This window comes from Pistacia vera, unplaced genomic scaffold, assembly GCF_008641045.1.
Source record: "Pistacia vera cultivar Batoury unplaced genomic scaffold, PisVer_v2 Contig298, whole genome shotgun sequence".
Lineage (NCBI taxonomy): Eukaryota > Viridiplantae > Streptophyta > Magnoliopsida > Sapindales > Anacardiaceae > Pistacia > Pistacia vera.
The window spans coordinates 382845-405597 of record NW_022196110.1 but is presented as its reverse complement, the minus strand read 5'-3'; the positions used below and the strand labels follow the sequence as shown (position 1 = coordinate 405597).

The 22753-nt window shown below is 36.3% G+C and overlaps 1 protein-coding gene across 1 annotated transcript; it reads right to left on the bottom strand.

Moving 5' to 3' along the window:
* Nucleotides 1–3443: 3443 nt before the first annotated feature.
* On the bottom strand, nt 3444–4488 carry LOC116135260. The gene is made up of 2 exons (XM_031420955.1): nt 3870–4488; nt 3444–3599 (listed from the first exon to the last, which is right to left on the bottom strand). The coding sequence occupies exons 1-2, from the start codon at nt 4446–4448 to the stop codon at nt 3537–3539; spliced, it is 642 nt and encodes a 213-aa protein (XP_031276815.1). The 5' UTR covers nt 4449–4488; the 3' UTR covers nt 3444–3536.
* Nucleotides 4489–22753: the final 18265 nt, after the last annotated feature.

Below are 22753 nucleotides of genomic sequence, written 5' to 3'. Positions count from 1 at the left end.
AAGAGTTGTATTATTATCTGTGACTTTTTGTTTGGGAAGTTACACCCAGTTGTCGCAATCACAAGCATTGAGTTCCTCGCAGCCATCATCGACCACCACCTCTGCTCCAGTAAGATTAACAACTCTAATCCTCGTTATGCTTTCTTCGCTAACTCGCCAGCTGACCTGCCTGGGCTTGCTCTTCCAATAACGTTTTGTCAGATTATGTCTTAGCTCTACTGGTATTTTCCTGAGGGATCTACTGTCAAAAGTTTCTGTTTTCAATTATAATTCCTGTAGCAGATTACGCAAGTATATGTAGATACACGGTAAGCTATTCTAGGATATACATGATCTAAGGCTATAATTATGGTTGACCTTTTAAGAAAGGGATTTTACAATGAAATACTTTTTATAAATAAACTGATATGATCCTTGTATGACAGCTCACGCCAACATCTACCTCCATCGATTAATTAGCACAATTGCACTTCCCTCGCATCCTTGTCACAGAACATCAGACTAACGTGATCTGCAATGCCTCTTGAATCTGTTCTGATGTTTGGATTCAGGGGCTACCTCTGCAAAACCACAACCTTAAAGAGCTTGTCTCAGTTGTCTGTCTCGGCTCGACCAGCAACTTGCTTCACTAGCGTACGTCTTGCTAATGCCACTCATTCCGTAAACATAATTCCCAATCATGTTGACAAAATCAACCCGTAGTTCGCAAGATAAACTCTTAAAAGTGGAAAAGGTATTGTAAACTTTTGTAGAAGTAATCCATATGTTGGGCGTAATGATAGTTTAACAAACTCTATCAAACACTCCTGCAAAGCCTTTGAAGTAATCGAGTTGGAAATCTCCTCTAGAATGGGCGGGAGGAGATTTTAAGGATTTTTTCTCCTTGAGGCAGGAGAAAAACCATAGCCTTAACTTTCCTCGCGGCTTTTTTACTTGGCCGATGACAGGATCCAAAATTAGGAAATAACACCCCGAAACATCTCTTATTTCCTTTCCACTCATCTTCAATAATCATGCTTGCCATATCGATGAGCTTGTCGACGCTAATCAGCCACTCTTTAACGCAATTTTCTATCAAATCCACATTTCTTTCAGTATATGACAAATCGGATAAGAATTTTGTACCTGGCGAATCTGATTTTGAGAATTTTGGGGTAAAATACAAGGTCCAGCGGGCCGAAGATGATAGCCCACGAGGTTTAAAAAAACTGGACAGTCTTGTCCAAAAGATATCTCTTATGGGCTAAAATTGGGCCCAATAAGGCTCATACATGCTAGTTAAAGGACAGTTAACTGGGCCTAATATGTGGGCTGCAACCAACAAAAACCCAAAAAGGAGTAACGGCCCATTAGCCCAATAGTGAAACCGTCATGTGAAACAATCACTCTCTATGTCTAAGGAAATGGCCACTTAACTATACACAAACTCAAAATATGGTTCACCATCAGCTGGAGCCAAGATCCTATGTATAGAGCCAATATGTTGACATTACACACAAAAACTATACATAATACTCCATTCAAGGCTTATTTCTAGGTCTTCACCCACATACAATTACTAAAACATCACACCGATTATTCTATTGACGTCTTCTAACATTAGACTTATTCTTTGAATCAAACTTAGCCCTTGAGAAAATTGGACACCTCTATTTTTTCACAAACATACTTAGATCAGAACTCTACTATTGGCGATCGTGGTATTATTTTACATAATATTCAAGCTTATAACCTTAAATATAATATAAAATATCTTGTTGAATTTAAATGTTTGATTAAGAAGTTTAATGTGATAGAAAAAAAAAAGGCATAGATCAGAAGTAAAAATATTGACCTTATGATAAAAGTGTTAAAAGAGTCATTTAAATGGGTATAAGTGTAATTATAAATTTTGAATAAGGATAATATTGTTAAAAAATAAACTATTCAAACTTTTTTTATTAAGTGCAAAGATAAATTTTCACTTTTTCAATTCACTTAATTTTAGCAAAAAAGTCATGTTTTAGCTTGTAATTAAGTAAATTCAGATATAAGATAGAAAAACACCAGCCCCTATATCTCCTTCAATCTCTTCTAAATACACTCATCTCGTCTATGCATCCTTTTGGATTTCAATGAAGAAAAAATGTTCATGTGCACAATAATTAACAAGGTTTAACAAAAGGGAATATAAAAGTCTTTTTTTTTTCTCTCTCTCTCTCTCTCTTTCTCACGCAAAACTGAAACTCCCAGGACCAAAGAAGTCAAGAAGAAAGAAATAGGAAAACAAAAATAAATACACGGGGTTTAGGATCACATTTCGGAAACCAACGGGTGATTACAAAAAAGGCCAAACATACAGTGTTTACTATAGAAAACCCAAAGAAATATTGGGAGAATGGCATTTTTGGAATAAAGTCAAAGACTATTCTTTTAATACAATTTATAGAAAAAGGGGTTTAGAAAGAGTTTCTATATGGTTTAAATAACATTCCTGCAAAACCTGGCCCAAGAAAGGAGGTTACTTATGGGCTAGAAAGTGGGCCCAATAAGGCTCTTACATCCTGGTTAAGGCCAAGTAACTGGGCTGGGACCAGCATAAATCCCACAAAGGGATGACGGCCCAATAGCCCAATAGTGAGCACCAACTTAACTATACATGAACTCAGGAACATGGTTCACTAATCGCTCGAGCCAAGACTCTACATATACCGGCCAATAAGTTGACAATATACACAAAAAACTACACATATATTTCGATTCTAGGCTTGTTTCTAAGTCTTTACTCAAACATTTACATAAACATAACAAAGCTCACATTGACAATTCTACTAACACCCTTTCAAACATTACACTTCACCTTTTATGATTTTAGAGAAACAAATCGACCTTAGCTTATAAGAGAATTGGACGATCTCTATTTTTTGCACAAACAAACCTTATATGAGAACCTATGATTTCTCAGAAAAGTATGATAAAAACAAATATTATTACACCCCCATTTTTTTTTTTTTTTCTTTTTTCCAATAACTAGAAGAATACTTGTATTGATTCCAGATTCAAAGATGTGATAGTAAAGACAGAGAAAAGTTGGTGGGTACATTAGAGTCATAGCTTTAGGATAATCAACTATATTCCACATATTTGCTTACAGTTTGATTCCAAAAGCATGTGAAGTTTCAATCTTGATTTATTCTCTTGCTCAAGATGCTGCTACTTTTTGAAAATTCAATTCATGCAGTTACATCTAAAAACATTCAGCATTTTCTGTGACAGAAATACAATATGAATTTTACATTTACCTGAAGCTGGTAAGATGTCTGCCATTTTCCATGTTTTTGCATAGGCTTGAGTTTGCGTTTCTGAGTAAGCCAATCAAGAGACCTTTGTGGTTAAGAAAGAGAATTTTCATTACATGTAATACAAGCCAAGCACAAAGGAAAAATTCAAACGTCAAGAAGTACTTCAAATCTTCTGAGTGCCCATGAATAAGGCAGCAGGGGGTGAATACAAACTATAGCGTTAATGAAAACCTTCCACCATTCAACCTCACACTATCAAAGGAGGGAAACAGAACTACCTTTAAAACCTTTAAGGATCAACGCCACCATGAAGGAAATCTGAAGTAGAACAATGAAGATACAAACAAAAGGGTTCTCACCATCAAACTTGAACAGAAGGAACACAACCATAATATCTCACAAACTACATAAAGATGACTTCAATCTTCTCCAGAAGTTTTGGCATTCTGTAATCATAAAGCATAGCATTTATAGGTGCATGTAGGAACTCACAATAGAAAATTTGAACAACATTTTATAAAAGTTGCTCCAAAGTCCAAAAAAAATGAAAAAAAAAATGAGGGGATTAGCTCAGAAAATCATACATACCACTTTATAATGCAAATTTTGAATGGTTGTATTAAGATCACCATCCCAACACCATACATCTGCTGCCCAACTTTGCTGTACTTCTTGCAAGTTTGGTACACTTAAGACTCCTCTTGAGAAAATATTCATATTGGGGCATTCTATTACAAATAATTCTTCCAAAGATGGGAATTTTAAAGTAGAATTCCCAGAGCAGAAGCCAGTGAGACTTACTAAAGCAAAAAGCGTCAAGGTCTTCAATCTGCAAAAGTTAATCTCAGGTTCCATTACATCTCCCTCATTTGGTACCACGTCTGTCATCATTTCGCATACACATATCTTCATTTCTTTGAGTTGCACCAGGCTTTTGGCGGTTGAAAATACTACTAGGTTCTTCAATCTTTTGCAAAACCACACTTCTAGAACTGTTAGATTGTGGAAAGATGCCGAGGATGGCACTAAATTAATCAAATTGCCGCACCACCATACTTCAAGAATATCAAGATTTTGCAGAACTGTGCCCAGTTTTGATTCTTGTTTCCGCATGCACTGTAGATTAGACAGTTCAAACAACTTTAAATCTTTAATCTGTGTCAACATCCTGGCATGTCCCTCCACCTCTTCATGTGAGAATATCTCTTTGCATGACTCTGACTCAGAATGAACTTTTCCAGATTGTGAAATCCCTGAAGGGAATGAAGTGGAAAAATATCCGATTCATCTTTCACAATGTGAACTTCAAGTTTGAGAAATAGGTGTTTTGGAAATGCGTTCTGCCATATCATCTCCAAGACCTTCCCTCCTAATTTTAGTTCCTCCAAATTAGGGAAGACCTAGTTACCAAATAAACAAGAGCAAATTGAAGTTGAGGTTCCTCTTGACAATGTCATAAATAGACTATCAAAAAATGATTTCAAGCTACCACAATTAGACAGATTTATAGTTAACATTTTATTAAATTATCAAAAAATTTATACTTGAATTACCTTTGGAAATTAAAAGATAAATCATTTTGTTAAATGAGATGGAATTTTCCGTCTTATATCTATATACATTTTTAAAGGACAAAAACAGATAGGTCTCATACCTTTTCAACCAAAAAGAGGGCCTGCTCTGTTGGCACATTAAGTTGGTACTCATTAGTTTCCTGGAGGCTAAGAAATTCTGAAGTGAATATCTTCACATTGTCACAATCATACACCTCCAACTTTTTTAACTCCATCCATTCTGAAGTATGTATACCTGGATAGAAACATCTAAGTCATTGAAGCATAGAGTGTTTGAGGAAGGTTACTCGTGGAAAGACAAACTTAACAGTTCCCTTCGCTCGTTCTTCCTTCAAAACAATCTCCTCCACTCCACAATTAACCATCTCAAGCTCTTGAAGTTCCAAAAGGTTCCTAGCAATGCAGGCTGAGAATAGATTATCTAGATTCTGACATCCAGAAATTCTCACTTTTTGTAGCTTGGGAAGGAAAGCATTACTTGGGGATCCTTTTTCCATACCTCTGTCACTTTTGGTAGACCATGGATACACAGTTCTTTTAACTGAGCTTTAGAATGTCTTTCTTGAAAATTAGCCTCTGGAGATCAAATATCTCTACGCAGTAACAGTTAGTGATTCTAACTGCCAGAACCTCTCAAACTTATTGGAAGGAAAAATAGACAATAACTTATCACAGTTCTTGATTTCCATGAAATATAGTTTTCGAAAAGAATGCTGCAAGATTTGGTTGTTCCATATCATCTTCAAATTATCCATGCCAGAAATTACCATTTCCTTTACGTTTGGCAATGCAACCTCTAGGACTCATGCCACAGAGTAAATATATTATTCCAGTTCTAGTGGAAGTAATTGAAAAACTTCTATGAAGACAAATTAAGATCTAGAAGATAATAAGACTAGTACAACAAGAAATTAAGGATAGCAATAACAAAGTGAACAATTTAATGTGTTGTACCTTTTCCATGAAGGTCGAGTCTCCTCTGAGTTTGTTTTCATGCTTGTTAAGACAAATGCCTTGAATTGAGGGCATTCCTCTATCTCCAACTTTTTCAAGGATGGAAATTCGATGTAATTTCCTGAGCAAAATCCTGAAAGTTTTACCAGATCTTTTATCACTAGGCAGTCTGAACGGTGGAAGATTTTTTCATTCCTTTTGTCTTTTCTTGCCTCTTCCATGATTATTATCTCTTTCAAAACAGAACAATGGCATATCTCAAGGTGTAAGAGATTCACAAAACTTCTAAATATAGAAGATGAAAATATATATTCTAATTTACCACATCCCTGCAATATCAAATGTGTCAAGATTTGAATGGAAGGAGACCTATTTGATGGAAGTAGATCGTGCCAAATTTTTTGAATATTAATTTCAACCAGTTTCAACAAATCCAAGAAGGTAAACTTAACCTGCAGAAAGCTATTGTTTCAATATTCTTATGCATAAATCGAAAAAGTAATGAAGGGACATATGACATCCCCTCAGGGTTAAGATTCCAGTTACTTTCCCCCAAAAAAATTATTTTTCCAATATTTGTTGATAAATGGAGAAGTAGAAAAAAAATGAAAAAAAGCTTATTAAGAAAAAAGGAAGAAGAATGTTATATTAAATTACCCTTTCAATAAGTGGCATATTTGAATCAAGCTCATCCTCCAAAATGTTAGCATTAGACATGTTAAGCAATAGCTTCTTGTTGGAGATGTCAACTACTTCAGCATTATTGGGTTACGCAGACGCATTCAGGGGTCCCGTAAGTGGTTTGGGCATTTTCCATATATAATTCTTTAAGTTATTAATTTCTTCTTGGGTTGGGCTTAGGAATAAGAATCCTTGTAAACTAGGTTTACTCACTTAAACCTAGTATATAAACATATTTTTCTCTTGTTATGAGTGTGATAGCAAATCATAGGGCAATTCATTCATTGTAAACGAGAGAGAGAGAGATGAGGAAATATTACAATAATATTGACTCGGCTGGACGTAGCCCACATTAGGTAAACCAGGATAAATTGCGCATGTTACTTTCTCTGTGTTTATTATCTGTTATTTGCTTTATTGTTGTTTTGTTCTCGCTGCTGTCTCTATTTCGTTCACTTCTGAGTTTTGGAAGAGATTTCAAAGTCAAGGAGCGTACATTCACTCTATAGTTGTCTATGTCATCTTTACTTCCAATTACTAAAATCTCAACCGCATTCTTGCATTCAATCACTTCAAGCAGGATCTTTAATTCGTAAAACGACACTGCAGCGAATTGACCTTCAAATACCTTCTCCAAATTGATCAAATTGTTTAGAAACAGTGACTTCAAGCAGGGAAAAGCAACATAATGGTACTTTGCATCAACAATACATTGAAAGGAGAAATTATTCTGGATGTGGCGATGCTTCAATTGTGGAAAGCCCTCTACATCAAAGTCATAAAGAACATTCTTTACACACTGCAATTCATTTAAATATAGTTCTTCAATTCCATTCATTTTCCTAATAATCCCATACTCTAGAATGCCGGTGTAGCACTTGAGTTTCAATGTTCTTGAAGTCTCATATTCACCAAACCAGTCCCATTCATCACTATGAATATTCTACCCCCTTTCAACTAATTAGAAAAAGATCTCTTGGCACAATCTTGGCATCTTTAATATGTATTTCTAAAGATGTCAATTCAGACAAATGCTTTAACTCATTAAGACTAGCATTTCTTCCTTTAAAGTTCAGCCCTTCAACTTCCCATTGTGCAAAGCTATTACCCATATACAATTCTTCTAAATTAGTTAAACTTGATATAACATTTGGTGAAATAGCTTTTAGTTTGGAACAATTACCCACAACTAACATCCTCAGCTGAGTGAACTAACCTATATCTTTAGGCAACAACTTTACATCAGAATGAGATAAGCTAAGGATTTCTAGTTTCTTCAAGACTCCGATACCAGCTATGTTTCCCAATATGCATTTCTCTAAACACAATGTCTGAATGTTTACTAAGAGACGAAGTGATGAAGGCAGTGACAATAAGTGCATTTTGGTCAAATTTAGGACACTGAGATTTGTCATTACTATGAAGAAATTTTCTGGAATTTTCATAAGAGGATTCCTAGCAATTAGATAGAAAAATTGAGTTGTGGACAATCCAAACCTTCAGGAAGTTCTCTAATATTAATATCATGTATGGAGATTGCAACACAAGTTCTAAGTGCATCCTTATCTAGCCAATCTAAATCTTCATTTCTGAGTGTAAGTGCATATTGATCTCTAGATGCAATGGATAGGGCAACAAGATGAACAACATTATGAATAGAAAACCATTCACTGGAATGACTGTCAAGCAACAAACTAGAACGTTTGAGTTCATGGACCAGTGCATATACTCGATTTCGTGCTTCTTCCAAAGTACCAATTTCTTTAAATAAGCCCAAACCCAGTCCATATTTTAACAACTCCATAATGGAAACATCACCAGAATATTTCATTAGACTACAAAGCAACAATGTTGACTTCAATTCCTCACTTTTCAAAACATAGTAACTATTGAACGTTGATGCATGGCTGGAAATGCAGCAGTTTAGTTAAATTTTTTTGAATGTGTGTTGGTGGCAAAACCTGAACTGAAGTCTGCCAGGTGTGTATTTGATATGTTGCATGTTTAGCTCATTTTGTAAAAGTGTGATACGCATTCCAGATTGTAAGGGATGTTCTAATGCAGTAGTAATAAATAAAAATAAATATGTGGCTTAGGATTAATTTAAGTTATTATATGTCTGCAAAGTAGGTATAAGTCAGTGTAAAACTTTGCTTTATGAGCTGTAATGAAAACACATTTTGTAATCCAGAAAACGCAACTCTCTTCATTCAGTTCAGCTCTCTTTCTTTTCTTTGTTAAACTCCAATGCATAAACAACAACATGGTATCAGAGCTTCGTTGATTCCAACCAAATAAACTGAACATTTCTTCTCCAAAACAACTCATCCAGCTCTCCATGAAACTGCATTACATCAGACCTGGTTTTTTTGGAAAAATGACTACTCCAATAGCTTCCCTTCTACCTCCTGTGTTCAACGGTGAACACTACCATATTTGGTCAGTCAAAATGAAGGCTTACCTGAGGGACCAAGGACTCTAGCAGTATGTAGAGGAAGAGAGACAACCCCCCTCAGCTAGGACCAAATCCCACTCTCAATCAAATTCGAATGCATGAAGAGGAAGAATCAAAGGCTCCAAGAGCCCTGTCCCACATCCACTCAGCTGTCACAGACCTTGTTTTCACAAGGATTATGGCATGTGAAACAGCCAAGGAATCATGGGACAAGTTGAGGGAAGAGTTCATGGGAAGTAGCACTACAAGAAACATGCAGGTTCTGAATTTGAGAAGGGAGTTTGAATCTTTAAGAATGCAAGAGGCTGAGAAAGTGAAAGAATATGTTGACAGGCTGATGAACATTGTCAACAAAATCAGATTACTCGGAGTGGAGATGTTAGACAGCAGAATAGTGGAGAAGGTAATGGTGAGCTTGCCGGAAAGGTTTGAAGCCAAAATCTCATCCTTGGAGGACTCAAAGGACCTGACTTAGATCACATTGACTGAGCTGGTCCATGCTCTGCAGGCACAAGAGCAAAGAAGGCTCCTAAGGCTAGAGGATGCAAATGAAGGGGCAATGTTAGCAACCTATAAGGGCAAGACTGGACAAGGGAACTGCAGGAAGTTTGCTGGAGAAAAAAGAGGAAAAGAAAGGGCTAATAACCAGTGGAACAAAACTGGTGGGATGAAGAGTTTTTCTGCCTGTTCTCATTGCAAAAGAAAGGGACATGTAGAGCACAAATGCTGGTTCAAACCTGGTATACAGTGTAGGGCTTGCAAGCAGTTTGGCCATGTTGAAAGAGTGTGCATGTAACGCCCCATTTGAGGTACGTAGTTAAGAGTCGTTGTATTGCCTAAATGTTTACTGATTCAGCTTCAATTAAGCTTATATGTTGTTATTTTTGCTTGATTGGCCCTTGGTTGAATGGATGTTTTGGGTTGCTTGAGTGATTGCCCCGAAAATTTTGAAGACTTGGCGAAACTTTGTGTTACAGGCTTCGCTGGGGCGAAGAAGAAGCTTCGTCGCGGCGAAGAGGTGCTGCAGCCCGCGAAGCTGCTGGAGTGTTTCACCACGGCGATAGAATTGTCTTCTCCACGGCGATGGGTTGGCTGAAAAATTTATTAAGTTTAGATATTTTTTCTCCTAAGGGCAATTTGACCATTCTACCCCTAATTAGCAGGAAAAGTGGGGAGTAAAATCTAGAAAAATTTCAGGGAGAATATGTTAGTATGGGGGTGTGATTGTAAGGAATCAAAGGATATGGATGGAATTTCCAAGAAAGAGTAAGGGCAAAATGGGAATGCTTGTGTATAAGTTGAGTTAAAAAGGGCTAAGTGTAGAGAACCCTTCATTTCATCCATTTCCACCACCTCTTCCATTTTCTATTTCCTCTCAAATTTCCTTCAATCTTCCAAGGATTTCTAAAGGCTTTTTGAGTAGTTTTTTAGTAGAGTTTTAATCTAAAGCATCCTAAGGTAAGGATTCTTGCTTTAGATGAGAGTTTTATTATGTTTTAGTTAAAGTCTTATGTTGTGGTTATTATTTAAGGTTGTAGAGAGAGATCAAGCTACCAAAGGAAAGGAGGAGAGTTAGAGACGCTATTTTCTCACAAGGTAAGTAAATCCAACCCAAGTTGAGATTTAAGAACTCCTTTGAGTGGAGATTTATGTATGAATGTGTAATTATTATGCTTGTTGAGATGAGATGAGATGGATGTTATTTATACTTGTTGTGGTATATGCTTAAATATGAGAAGGGTTGAGATTGTATGATGTTGGGTTGAGTTTGATTGGAGTTGGAGGAAGTTTGAGCAAACTTTATAGAAGTGTTTTCCTTTGACAAGAATGTAGAGAGTGTAAGGGAGTCTTTCTCCCATTTTGGATGATTAAAAAGAAGAGAGAATTTATTGTTAAAGTGGAGTTTTATATGCACATAAGTTGAATGATGAAATGCTCAAGAGAAGCATGAATAAGAGTAGAAAGCCTTAATTTTTGCTACATGGCATAATTGCATCTCACAAGTGCATTAATGAGCATGAGTCATCTATGTGCATTAGTTATGTATTAATTGTGCATTAGAAAAAGAGAGTAGAGAGATTGAGTTTAAACTACTCTAAGAGTAGAGAGAAAGAGAGAATGAGCACTAGAGAATAAAGAGAGAGTAGTGCTAGACAAGAGAATAGAGTAGGTTGTGCGATAGGTGAGAACACAATCAGATGGACGTCGACAAGTGAGGGGAAATGGCTACACTGTCCATCTTATTGTTGACCGTTTTTGTACATGATACGAGTTTTGTATAAAGCATGTATATGTTAATAAAAGAAAAATTTGGGCCCAATCTTTTTATGCTATCTTATATGTATTTTTACTATGTATACTTTATGAATATATGAGTACAAAGTAGTTATTACAGTGCAAAAACAAGGGAGAGCAGTCCCAACAGCAAGCTCAAGTAGCTGATGAACAACAGCCAGTGCAGGAGACAGAACAACTGTTTGTGGGCTCATCAAATCTTGTCCAAACCTATGATGATACATGGCTAATTGACAGTGGGTGCACCCATCACATGACACTAGACTTGAGTTGCTTTGTGAATATAGATCACTCTTATCAATCAAAGATTAAAGTTGGGAAGGGAGAGTGTGTGGAAGCAAGAGGCAAGGGAGATGTTGCAATCCAAACTCCAAAAGGTATAAAGCTAATCTCAAATGTAATTTATGCACCTAATATAAGTCAAACTCTTTTGAGTGTGGGACAAATGTTGGAAAGGAATTATGCACTGCATTTTCAAAAATAATCCTGCATTATTCAAGACAGTGAGGGTTATGAGATTTTGAGAGTGAAAATGGTAGGGAAAAGCTTTGCAATAATGTGGAAAGTTACACCACACACAACATGCAATGTTAGAGAGGATGAAACTGAAATGTGGCATAAGAGATTAGGTCATGTACACTATAGAAATTTGAGTGAAATGCAGTCTAAAAATCTAGTCCAGAATCTTACTATTGTTGATTAGCCGAGAAGTGTGTGCAAAGTGTGTCAACTAGGCAAGATGAGTAGGAAACCATTCCCAGTGAACCAAGCTTGGAAAGCCTCTGAAAAACTCCAGCTTGTTCACTCGGATGTATGTGGACCCATACAAACCTTATCACTCAATGGGAGCAAGTACTTTGCATTGTTCATAGATGATTGGTCTAGGATGGGGTGGATTTACTTCCTAAGACAGAAAAATGAGGTGGCTGGAACATTTAGAAAATTCAAACTAGAAGTAGAAAATTTGACAGAGAAATCCATCAAAACCTTGAGAAGTGATAATGGCACTGAATACACTTCTCAAGAGTTTGAAAAAATCTGCACTGAAGTTGGAATAAGACATGAATTCAGCAACCCATACACTCCACAACAGAATGGAGTTTGTGAGAGGAGAAACAGGACAGTCATGGAAATGGCAAGGTGCTTAATGGCTGAGAAAAATCTTCCCAAACCATTTTGGGCAGAAGCAGCAAACACAAGTGTCTACTTACTCAACAGGATTCCCACCAAAGCCTTAAAAAACCAAACACCTTTTGAAGCTTGGACTGGAGTTAGACCACCAGTGGATGAACTAACGATTTTTGGAAGCCTTTGCTACGTCCTAGTGCCACCTGCAAAGAAGACTAAGCTAGAGGATAAGGCTGTGACTGGAATATTTATTGGCTACAGCAGCCAATCCAAGGCCTACAGGATTTATATTCCTGACTCTAGAAAAGTGGTGGTGTCCCGAGATGTTAAGGTTGATGAGACAGGAGTCTGGAACTAGGAAAAGGGTAGAGCTGATGTAGATACACAACCTCAATTGAGTGAGGTTCAACTTGATCAAATTGAAGAAGATTCAGGGGAGGAATCAAAAGAAGAAGTTGCTGTTAGGGGAACTAGAACACTTGCTGATGTGTATGACAGGTGCAACTTAGCACAAATGGAACCTACAAGTTATTTAAAGGCTGCACAATCAAAATCTTGGAGGAGTTCCATGAAGGAGGAGCTTGCCATGATTGAAAAAAACCAAACCTGGAAGCTGGTGGACAGACCAGAAAACATAAAAGTTATTCAGGTGAAATGGATTTTCAGAAAAAAGCTGAATCCGGATGGGTCAATTCTGAAGCATAAGGCTAGGCTTGTAGTTAAGGGATTTGCTCAGCAGTATGGAGTGGATTTCCTGGAGACATTTGCTCCTGTTGCATGGCATGACACCATTAGGCTGCTACTTGCAGTGGCTGCTCAATTCTCCTAGAAAGTGTACCAAATGGATGTAAAATTTGCCTTCTTGAATGGCTGGTTGAATGAGGAAATCTACATTGAACAACCTGAATGGTATGTGATCCAAGGACAAGAGGGAAATGTGTATTTGTTGAGGAAAGCCTTGTATGGCCTAAAACAGGCTCCAAGGGCCTGGTACAGCAGGATTAATGACCACCTGCTGAACTTGGATTTTGTCAAGAGTCCAAATGAACATACTCTATACATTAGAGAAGCTGAAGATGACTTGATGATCATTTCATTGTATGTGGATGATCTTCTAGTAATTGGAAGCAATCAAACTCAAGTGGATGAATTCAAGAAATCCATGCCAAGTGAGTTTGAAATGACTGACTTGGGTGGAATGTCTTACTTTCTTGGAATAGAGATTGATCAACAAGCGGATAGGATCTTTGTGAATAAAAAAAAGGTATGCAAGTGAAGTTTTGAAAAAGTTCTACATGGAAAACTGCAAACAAGTAAATCTGCCTTTGGTTCCAAACTTAAAGCTGTCAAAGGATGAGGATGGTGAGAAGGTTGATGAAGGATTGTACAGGAGTTTAACAGGGTGTCTGTTGTATTTGACAACAACTAGGCCAGATTTGATGTATGCAACCAGTTTTCTATCCAGGTTTATGAGTAAACCAACTGAAACACACTTCAAAATAGCAAAAAGGGTGCTGAGGTATGTAAAAGGAAGCACTGATTATAGGGTGTGGTTCAAGAGATCAGAAGACTTCAGTTTTGTTGGTTATTCAGATAGCGATTGAGCTGGTTCGACAGATAATATGAGGAGCACTTCAGGATTTGCATTTTTCCTGAATCATGGTGCTATCTATTGGCTTTCTAGGAAGCAAGAAACTGTGGCCCAATCCATAGTTGAAGCAAAGTATATATCAGCTGCTGCAGTTGTGAATCAAGCCATTTGGTTGAGAAAAGTCCTTGATGATTTGAAGCTGAAACAGAACAAAGCTACTGCCATCATGTGTGACAATCAATCTGCAGTAGCTATGGCCAAGAATCCTGTGTAACATGGATGCATAAAGCATATAAAAATAAAGTTCCATGCAGTGAGAGAGGCTGAGCAAAATGGTAAAGTGAAACTGGTGCATTGCAGGAGTGAATTGCAAGTGGCTGACATTATGACCAAAGCTGTCTCCAAAGCCAAGTTTGAAGAATTCAGATTCAGACTTGGTGTTTCCAGCCAACCATCAAGGATGAGTGTTGAACGTTGATGCATGGCTAGAAATGCAATAGTTTAGTTAAAGTTTTTTGAATGTGTGTTGGCGGCAAAACCTGAACTGAAGTCTGCCAGGGGTGTATTTGATATGCTGCATGTCTAGCTCATTTTGTAAAAGTGTGACACGCATTCCAGATTGTAAAGGATGTTCTGATGCAGTAGTGTTAGTTGGTATTAACTGTGTGGCTTAGGATTAATTTAAGTTATTATATGTCTGCAAAGTAGGTATAAGTCAGTGTAAAACTTTACTTTATGAGCTGTAATGAAAACACATTTTGTAATCCAGAAAAACGCAACTCTCTTCATTCAGTTCAGCTCTCTTTCTTTTCTTTGTTAAACTCCAGAGCATAAACAACAACACAATCTTATAGTCCGCACGCTATTTGAAGCTTCTCAACTTGTGCCCTGAGATTCTCAAAATTGCTCTTGAAGTTGTGCAAATAACTAAACTCATCTCCGATCATATTAGTGCAGGGCTGGAAAGCGGAAGAACCGACTGATTCTACCATTTTCAACCCCTTCTTCTGGGCCGTAAAAATAAAACAGAGACCAGAACACCAAATAAGAAAACTAGGCTACTGTAACGGTGAGATGTCAGTATTTTTGCATCTTGATAATCATGGTTTATTAAACAGTATAAATAAGAAAGGATGATGGGAAAGAAGACAAAATGTAGAGATCAATACCCCATCAGTGAACTGCCCTGCTACTCAAATCACCAATCCCATCGCTGGGTAAAGCTTAAATAACAATTTACCTCTTGAGGTTTCAATGATGACAAAAGAAAGACCTCCGGACTGTAGTAGACGACGTTATCAAGAAACTGGAAAGGCCCGAGGGGAGTTCAAAGATCGAAAACCTCTTGTGGATCCAACTGAAGTGTCAGAATCAGCCAAAAACTATTGATCTCAATGGGTGAATTCGGGAAGTAACAATGAGCAATACTCGTACAATTAGACAAAAACAAAGAAAATAGTCATTTTACATTAACTTTACACAAATTTTGTCAGTTGTATTACAATTTTTCTTAGTTGTATGAAAAAAAATAATAAAATAATTATTTTAAATAAATTTTGTGTAATTTTAGTAGCTATAAACCAACAAATTATTGAGTAAAATAATACTATAATAGTAATTCAGCACTCATTTTGGTCCCTGAGGTTTGACCTAATTATCTTAGGTTCAGTAAAATATGAAAGTTACACTTTGGTCTATGTTATTATTACTTACTAACGTTTAATGAATCTTCATTAAACACTTTAAAATCTAAAAAATATCCTTATTCCTATTTTTTTCTTGAATAATACTACACAAACAATGCTTTCTTACAAACTTTCTCTCATAACTCTGACGTGACAATTTGCAATTGATCAGTTCATAACCAGTTCCACATGGGTCCCATTAATTAATTGCAAACTAACCAATTACGAGTTATCACGTCAGGGTTGTGAGTGAAAGTTTGTGAGAACTGGTTGTTGGTGTAATATTACTTTTTTTTTCTTATACAGAATCATTTAAAAACAATATCATAATTGTAAAATTAAAATAACAAAATTTATATTATTAAAAAAATACATAAAAATGAGTTTTTTGTTCATTTATTCCACTAGTGTCAACTCTTTTTGGCCTCTTTTAATTGAAATAATTATTATTTTAAATGAAATGTGTATTGATTATGAAATTACATTAATACCCATAACTTTGTTAAAGTTAAGAGATTACTAACGTTAAGTATCCCTTCATTACTGTTTATGTTATTTGTGTCATTTTACAATAAGTTCACGGAAATAGTGTTCTATAACTAATAATAACCCTAGTTAAAAATACCTTTTACTGTAATTGGTTTAATATGGCCCCAAGGTGGAGAATGGTGTTGCTGATTCAATTTTTACATGTAGGTAGTGGTAAAAAAGAAGATGAAGGGTAAAAAAGTAATTGCATATTTATCAGATAAATTAATTGGATGGCATCATAACGGCAGGGGCTTTTCATGGTTTCCCAAAAACCATGAGAGCATTCGGAAATCGAAATTATTCACTTCCATTTAAGAGGTGTACAAAGCTAACCCAAGCATACATTATTTAGTAAAGATCAGCACTCCAAAGTCTAAAGTGTTTCACTTAGCCAAAAAGATAAAAATTATTGAGAGCACTAAGCCAACAACTTTCTATAGGAGTTTAATAATGATAAAAAAGAAAGACTTGGACTTGTCTTTATTTATTTTATTTTTGATAATTCAGATATTTTCGTATTTGCTTTGTAAGCTAAGTTCAAAATTGGGGTCTCTACCAAACTCTGCAATATTTGAGAGTTGAAAAACGATGGCTTTTGATCATCCAGGAATACTAAGTTAGTTAAATATAATTTCATTAAGCATATACAATGCGTGCCCTAAATGTATATAACGCTAGACCATGTCAAGTCACATAAGACCATATAGCCTAACATTGAATAGACTAATTAAAACCTATTACGTCAAGCTAGATAACACTAGGCTGAGTACTTTAACATTTAAAAAAGGAAGATGTATTTATCCGACACTGTAAAACTCGACATAAATTTTTTCCTCTGCTAAGTTCTCAAGACAGGTAGTGTAACCTTAGATTCTAACTCTTTTTTTCTCATTTCTGTTGCTTTCGAAGAACTGGCATCATTCATCTTGCAGAAACATCCAAATATCAAGCAATCAACTGCTTGCCTAGTGCAATATTTTCTCCAAGCATCTATACTTAAAGATCTAGTAAAAGATGATGGATCCAAAGTCCAAAGTATTTCATCCAGCTATAAAGATAAAAAGTTTGAGAGCAATGTTCTGAAAACCGGACCGGACCAGACCGCCCAGTCGGACTGGTTCGACTGGCAACCGGTGGCAAATCCGGTCCGGTATATATAAAAAATCGCTATTTTGATTTAAACCAGATTGGACCGCGGTTGGACCACCGGAATAGCACCAAATCGAGGTCCAATCGCAGCTAAACCCCGCCTGATTCCGGCATCTTTCGACAGAGAAAACACCCCCATTCGACAGACGACATCTCCACGACCAAACCCATCCATTTTCAGTCGCCCTCATCCAGTCTTCGTCGATCGCCATCCATTTAAAGTTTACGCGACGTCAGATTTCTTTTGTTAATTCTGGCGAGTTCCGACGCCGATGGAACTCCCTAGCACCACCATCAGAGTCGCCGGCACCTACACATCAAAAGTCCCAAGATTCTAGCTTCGATTGGCCATCGATCGTTGTTGCCGCCACCACTCACTAGAATCTTCGCTCAACAGGGGTGTTTTAGATAGATTTCAAACCTTAAGGGAGTATTATAGGAGTGTTTTTGATGAATTTCAAACCTTCAGGGACTAAAAATAATTTTACAAATTACGATCCAACTGATCGATCCAACCGATCGATCCAACCGGTCAAACTGGAAACTAGACCTTTGAACGAGTCATTGTTCGATCCGGTTTTCAGAACATTGTTTGAGAGCACTAAGCAACAACTTTCGATAAAATATTAACAATTGTATAAAGAAAGACTCAGATTTGTGTCTTTTCAATTAAGGATAATACAATGTTAAAGGATGAACTACATTACTTAAGGATGAATTACATTCTAACCCTTTATTTATGGCTTAAAGAACAATCATGCTCCTCTAATTTCAAAAACTAACATGTCACCCCATTTTTTAAGTACCAGAATCTTTTGGGTGCCCATGAATAAGGCAGCCAGCTAGGGGTCACTACAACTAGGGAATTGATGGGAAACCTTCGTACCATTCAACCTCAAATTATCAAATGATGAAGAAAATAAAAATACTGCATCTAAAACCTCTCATAGGATAGGAGCAATGCCACTATGAAGGAAATCTAAAGTAGAGCAATGAAGATATAGAAACAAAAGGGTTTCCACCATCTAACTTGATCAGAAGGAACACGAACCATAATGCATGTCTCACAAACTGTAATGACTCTCTTTCTAGCTAGTATACTTGTAAAATAGCAGTAAAACTTACTAAATATATATAAGAGGATATATACATGTAACCGAGTATAAAATTATAGGCCCATATTTAATTTTCTTTATACACAAAACTTATATACAATACAATAAATTATCAAAATAGTAACTCGACAGTTTTACCCAACCCTTCCGCTGCGTGATGTTCCAAGTGACCGCATCTGACCTGTTTCCTGCAAAAACATTGAAAACAACAGGGTGAGCACAAATTGCTCAGTAAGTAAACCCATTATGCTACCTTTCTCTTTCCATTGCTTAAATTCTGAATTTCTTTCCTTACTTCACATTTCCCCATTATTCTCTATTCTTTCTCTACTCTTACTCTGTTTTTCTCTATGTTCTTTCTCTATTCTAATTTCCCACTACTTAGATAATGGGCATGGTATTAAGCATATATATAATGCAAATGCACAAATGTATAAAATATGCATTTCTTTTCTATTTTTTCTTATTCTGTTTTCTGTATTTCTTTCTTTGCTTCCTTTTCTGGTTTTTCTTTCTTTCTTTCTATTCTTTCTTTTCTTTTCTTTCTCATTCTTTTCTTTTCTTTTCTTTCTTATTCTTTTCTTATTCTTTCTTATTCTTTTGCCAATCAGACTCGGTTGAGGCATGGATTTGGAACCTTGGCCGTGTGAGTGTATTCTTCTTTCTTGGATAAAGCCCTCATTCACATGCACTCTTATGAACTGTACTAATTTTTCTTTCTTATTCTTAGGTCGCTCACTAAAGGCGGTGTGTATGTGGGGAAAATTCTTCTTGTCACCCACGGGTTCCCCATTGCAACAACATTTTCTTTTTTTTATCTTTTTACACTTCTTTAAATAAAATTCAGATTTGAACTTCTTTAATATTCTCATTTCTTTCTATTTACTCTTTAACATTCTTTAGTGCTTTTTCATGCTCTTATGAATATGTATGCATATAGATGGTTTCATGCCTATAATTCTTTCTAAATTCACATGTTTAGATGCAATAATGCAAACTGGAATGCAAACATGTCATTCTCTGCCATCTACAAACTCATCTCAATATAACACATAATCATACTCATACAAACACTTCTCTTTGACATTTCATCAAACAACTTATGTGCACAAAGTAACTCTAATTTGGCTACACTTCTCTCTCTTTTCTAAGCCACCAAAAATTGGGAATAAAACCCTCCATATTTAATGCCAAACCTGTCCAATATATACATTCCAAAATTTCCACTCCAATTCTTCCAAACTTCATCCAAACATTCATCAAACATCAAATACACCAACACAACTTCTCATGGATAAGTTATAATCATCATTCAACACCAAATCTATTAACAATTCTTCATATAAAACACATATATGCATAAAAAAAATTCTCTACACAATATTACTTAATTCATACTTAGGATGGGATTTACTTACCTTATATGTGAGTAATCCAACACTTTAAAAAATCTTCTTTGATCAAACTCTCTTTCTCTTAAATCCTATGAACACAACTCATCAAAATTCAACACTTTAAAAATTACAACTCACTTCTTAGTGCAAGGATGTTACCTAAGGATGCTTGGGATTGAAAATCCACTCAAAAGTACCCAAAATCTATGGATTTCCCTCGAAGAAGAATTGAAGAAATTGAGAGAATATGAAGGTGAAGGTGGCGTGAAAATGGATGAAGAGTGGCTAGGGTTTCATCCTTCAATCCTTGATATAACATAATATTATATGAGTAATGCTACAATTACCGAATGATGCGCATCGAATGACATGACGCAATCCTGACCGTAGATTAATATATATTAATTCATAATTAATCGATTGTCAGGATATTGTCACGTCATTCGGTGCACGAATTCGGTGCGCATCCTTCGGTAACTATATTATTTTTCATATTATATATAGTCTCTCATTTTGCCTTTGCACTTTTTTAAAATTCCATCTATGTCCCTTAGTCAATTACCATAATGCCCTCATTTTATTGCATTCTCTATGAAATTCTATCTCTTTTCACTCCCCACAATTTCAACTAATTTTGAGTGAAAATACCATTTTACCCTAATGAAATTTTAAGGCATTTTTTTCATATTTTCTCAAAATAACTTTAACAAAAATCAACTAAAGGTATAAGAGCATAAGTTAAGTTATATACCTCAATGTGGGCATTACAAAAACTGCATAGAAGATGACCTCAGTCTTCTTTAGAACTTTCGGCAATCTGTATCCACAGAGCATAGCATATTTAAGTTGATTGCAGGAACTAATTACAGAGAATTTAAACTACATTTTATAAAAGTTAAAAAGTAGTAAACTCAATATTATCTGCAGCTTAGAGGCTCTGTTGTGGTAGTTTTGGACCTTTTGGTTTATTTGAGAAGCTCACATGGCAGATGGGAAACAGAAAATGGTAACTGGTACATATGATTGACAAATATATCTCTACTAGAGTAACTGTGAAAAGAGATCTTTGTTTTAATTTACTTCAAATAAGCTTTAGTGAGGAAAGGAATGAAAAATATTAGGGGCGAAGAGCAAATTTAGGGAATGCATTATTACATACCGTTCCTGTAAAATTGTTGTAAGTGGGAATACTTTTCTTTTTTAGTCTCTATATAGTTATATTAAAATAGCCAACACACTATCAATTGTACTATTGTAGCTTTTATGGGATTAGATTCCCTAAGTAATGATTTTTTGTTAGATATGATGAGGATTAATTGCTAAGCATCTAGTAAAGGCAATTACTAAAGCTTATATTTCTAATTAATTGTGAAGTGAAATGAAAAAATCCACAAAAAATATATGAAATAACAAGAGAGTTAGCTCAGCAAACCGTTACATACCACTTTTTTATACAACTTTTGTATGGTTGTATTAAGATCACCGTCCCAACACCATTCATCAGCTGCCCAGCTCCTTTGTACTTCCTGTAAGTTTGGTATGCTTAAGACTCCTCTCAAAAAAACATTCATACTGGGGCATTCTGTTGAAGGTTGATACTTGGCTGGAAATGCAGCAGTTCAACTGATGTTCAAACATGTTTTTGGCGGTAAAACTGAAAGGCAATCTGCCAGGGGTCCATTTGTAATACTGCAAAGTTTTACTCTTTTTGTAATGCTTGATATGTATCCCAGATTATGTGGGATGTGTTACAGAGTTGTTGTTTAGTTGGTATTAAGTCAGTAGCTTCAGATTAAATTAAGTTTTTATATGTCTGCATGTTTGGTGTAATAGTGTAAAAAATCTGCTTTATTAGTTGAAGTGTAAACTCTTTTGAACTTAAGAAAAAATAGGCACTTTTCTTCAATCGTTTTTTGCTCTCTTTCTTTTCTTAGTTATCTCCAGCACACAAACACTAAACATGTTATCAGAGCCCTGATGAATTCCAACAAAAACTGAACATTTCCTTCCCAAACAACTCATCCACCCACCGGAAAACTGCCTTGCACCAGACCTATTTTTTTCTTGATCAAATGACTACCCAACAGCTTCTCTTCTACCTCCTGTGTCAACGTTGAACACTACCATATTTGGTCAGTTAAAATGAAGGCTTACCTGAGAGGTCAAGGACTCTGGCAGTATGTAGAGGAAGACAGAACCCCCCTCAGTTGGGACCAATCCTACCCTCAATCAAATCCGAATGCATGAAGAGGAAGCATCAAGAGCTCCAAGAGCCTTGTCCCACATCCACTCAGCTGTCACAGACCTTGTTTTTACAAGGATTATGACATGCGAAACTGCTAAGAATCATGGGACAAGCTAGAGAAGAATTCATGGGAAGTGAAACCACAAGAACATGCAGATTTTGATTTGAGAAGGGAGTTTGAAACTTTAAGGATGCAAGAGGCTGAGAAGGTGAAAGAATATGTTGATAGGTTAATGAACATTGTCAACAAAATCAACTCCTTGGAGTGCAGATGCCAGACAGCAGGATTGTGGAAAAGGTGATGGTGAGCCTACCGGAAAGGTTTGAAGCTAAGATCTCATCCTTGGAGGACTCAAAGGACCTGACTCAGATCCAATGACTGAGCTGGTCCATGCTCTACAGGCACAAGAGCAAAGAAGGCTCCTAAGTCTTGAAGATGCAAATGAAGGAGCAATGCTGGCAACCTACAAAGGCAAACCTGTGCAAGGAAATTATAAGAAATCTGCTGAGAAAAGAGAGGAAGAAAGGTCCAACAACCAATGGAACAAAGCTGGTGGGATGCAAAGTTTTCCAGCTTGCTCTCATTGCAAAAAGAAGGGACCAGAGCACAAATGCTGGTTCAACCTGGTATACAGTGTAGGGCCTGCAAACAGTTTGGGCATATTGAAAGATATG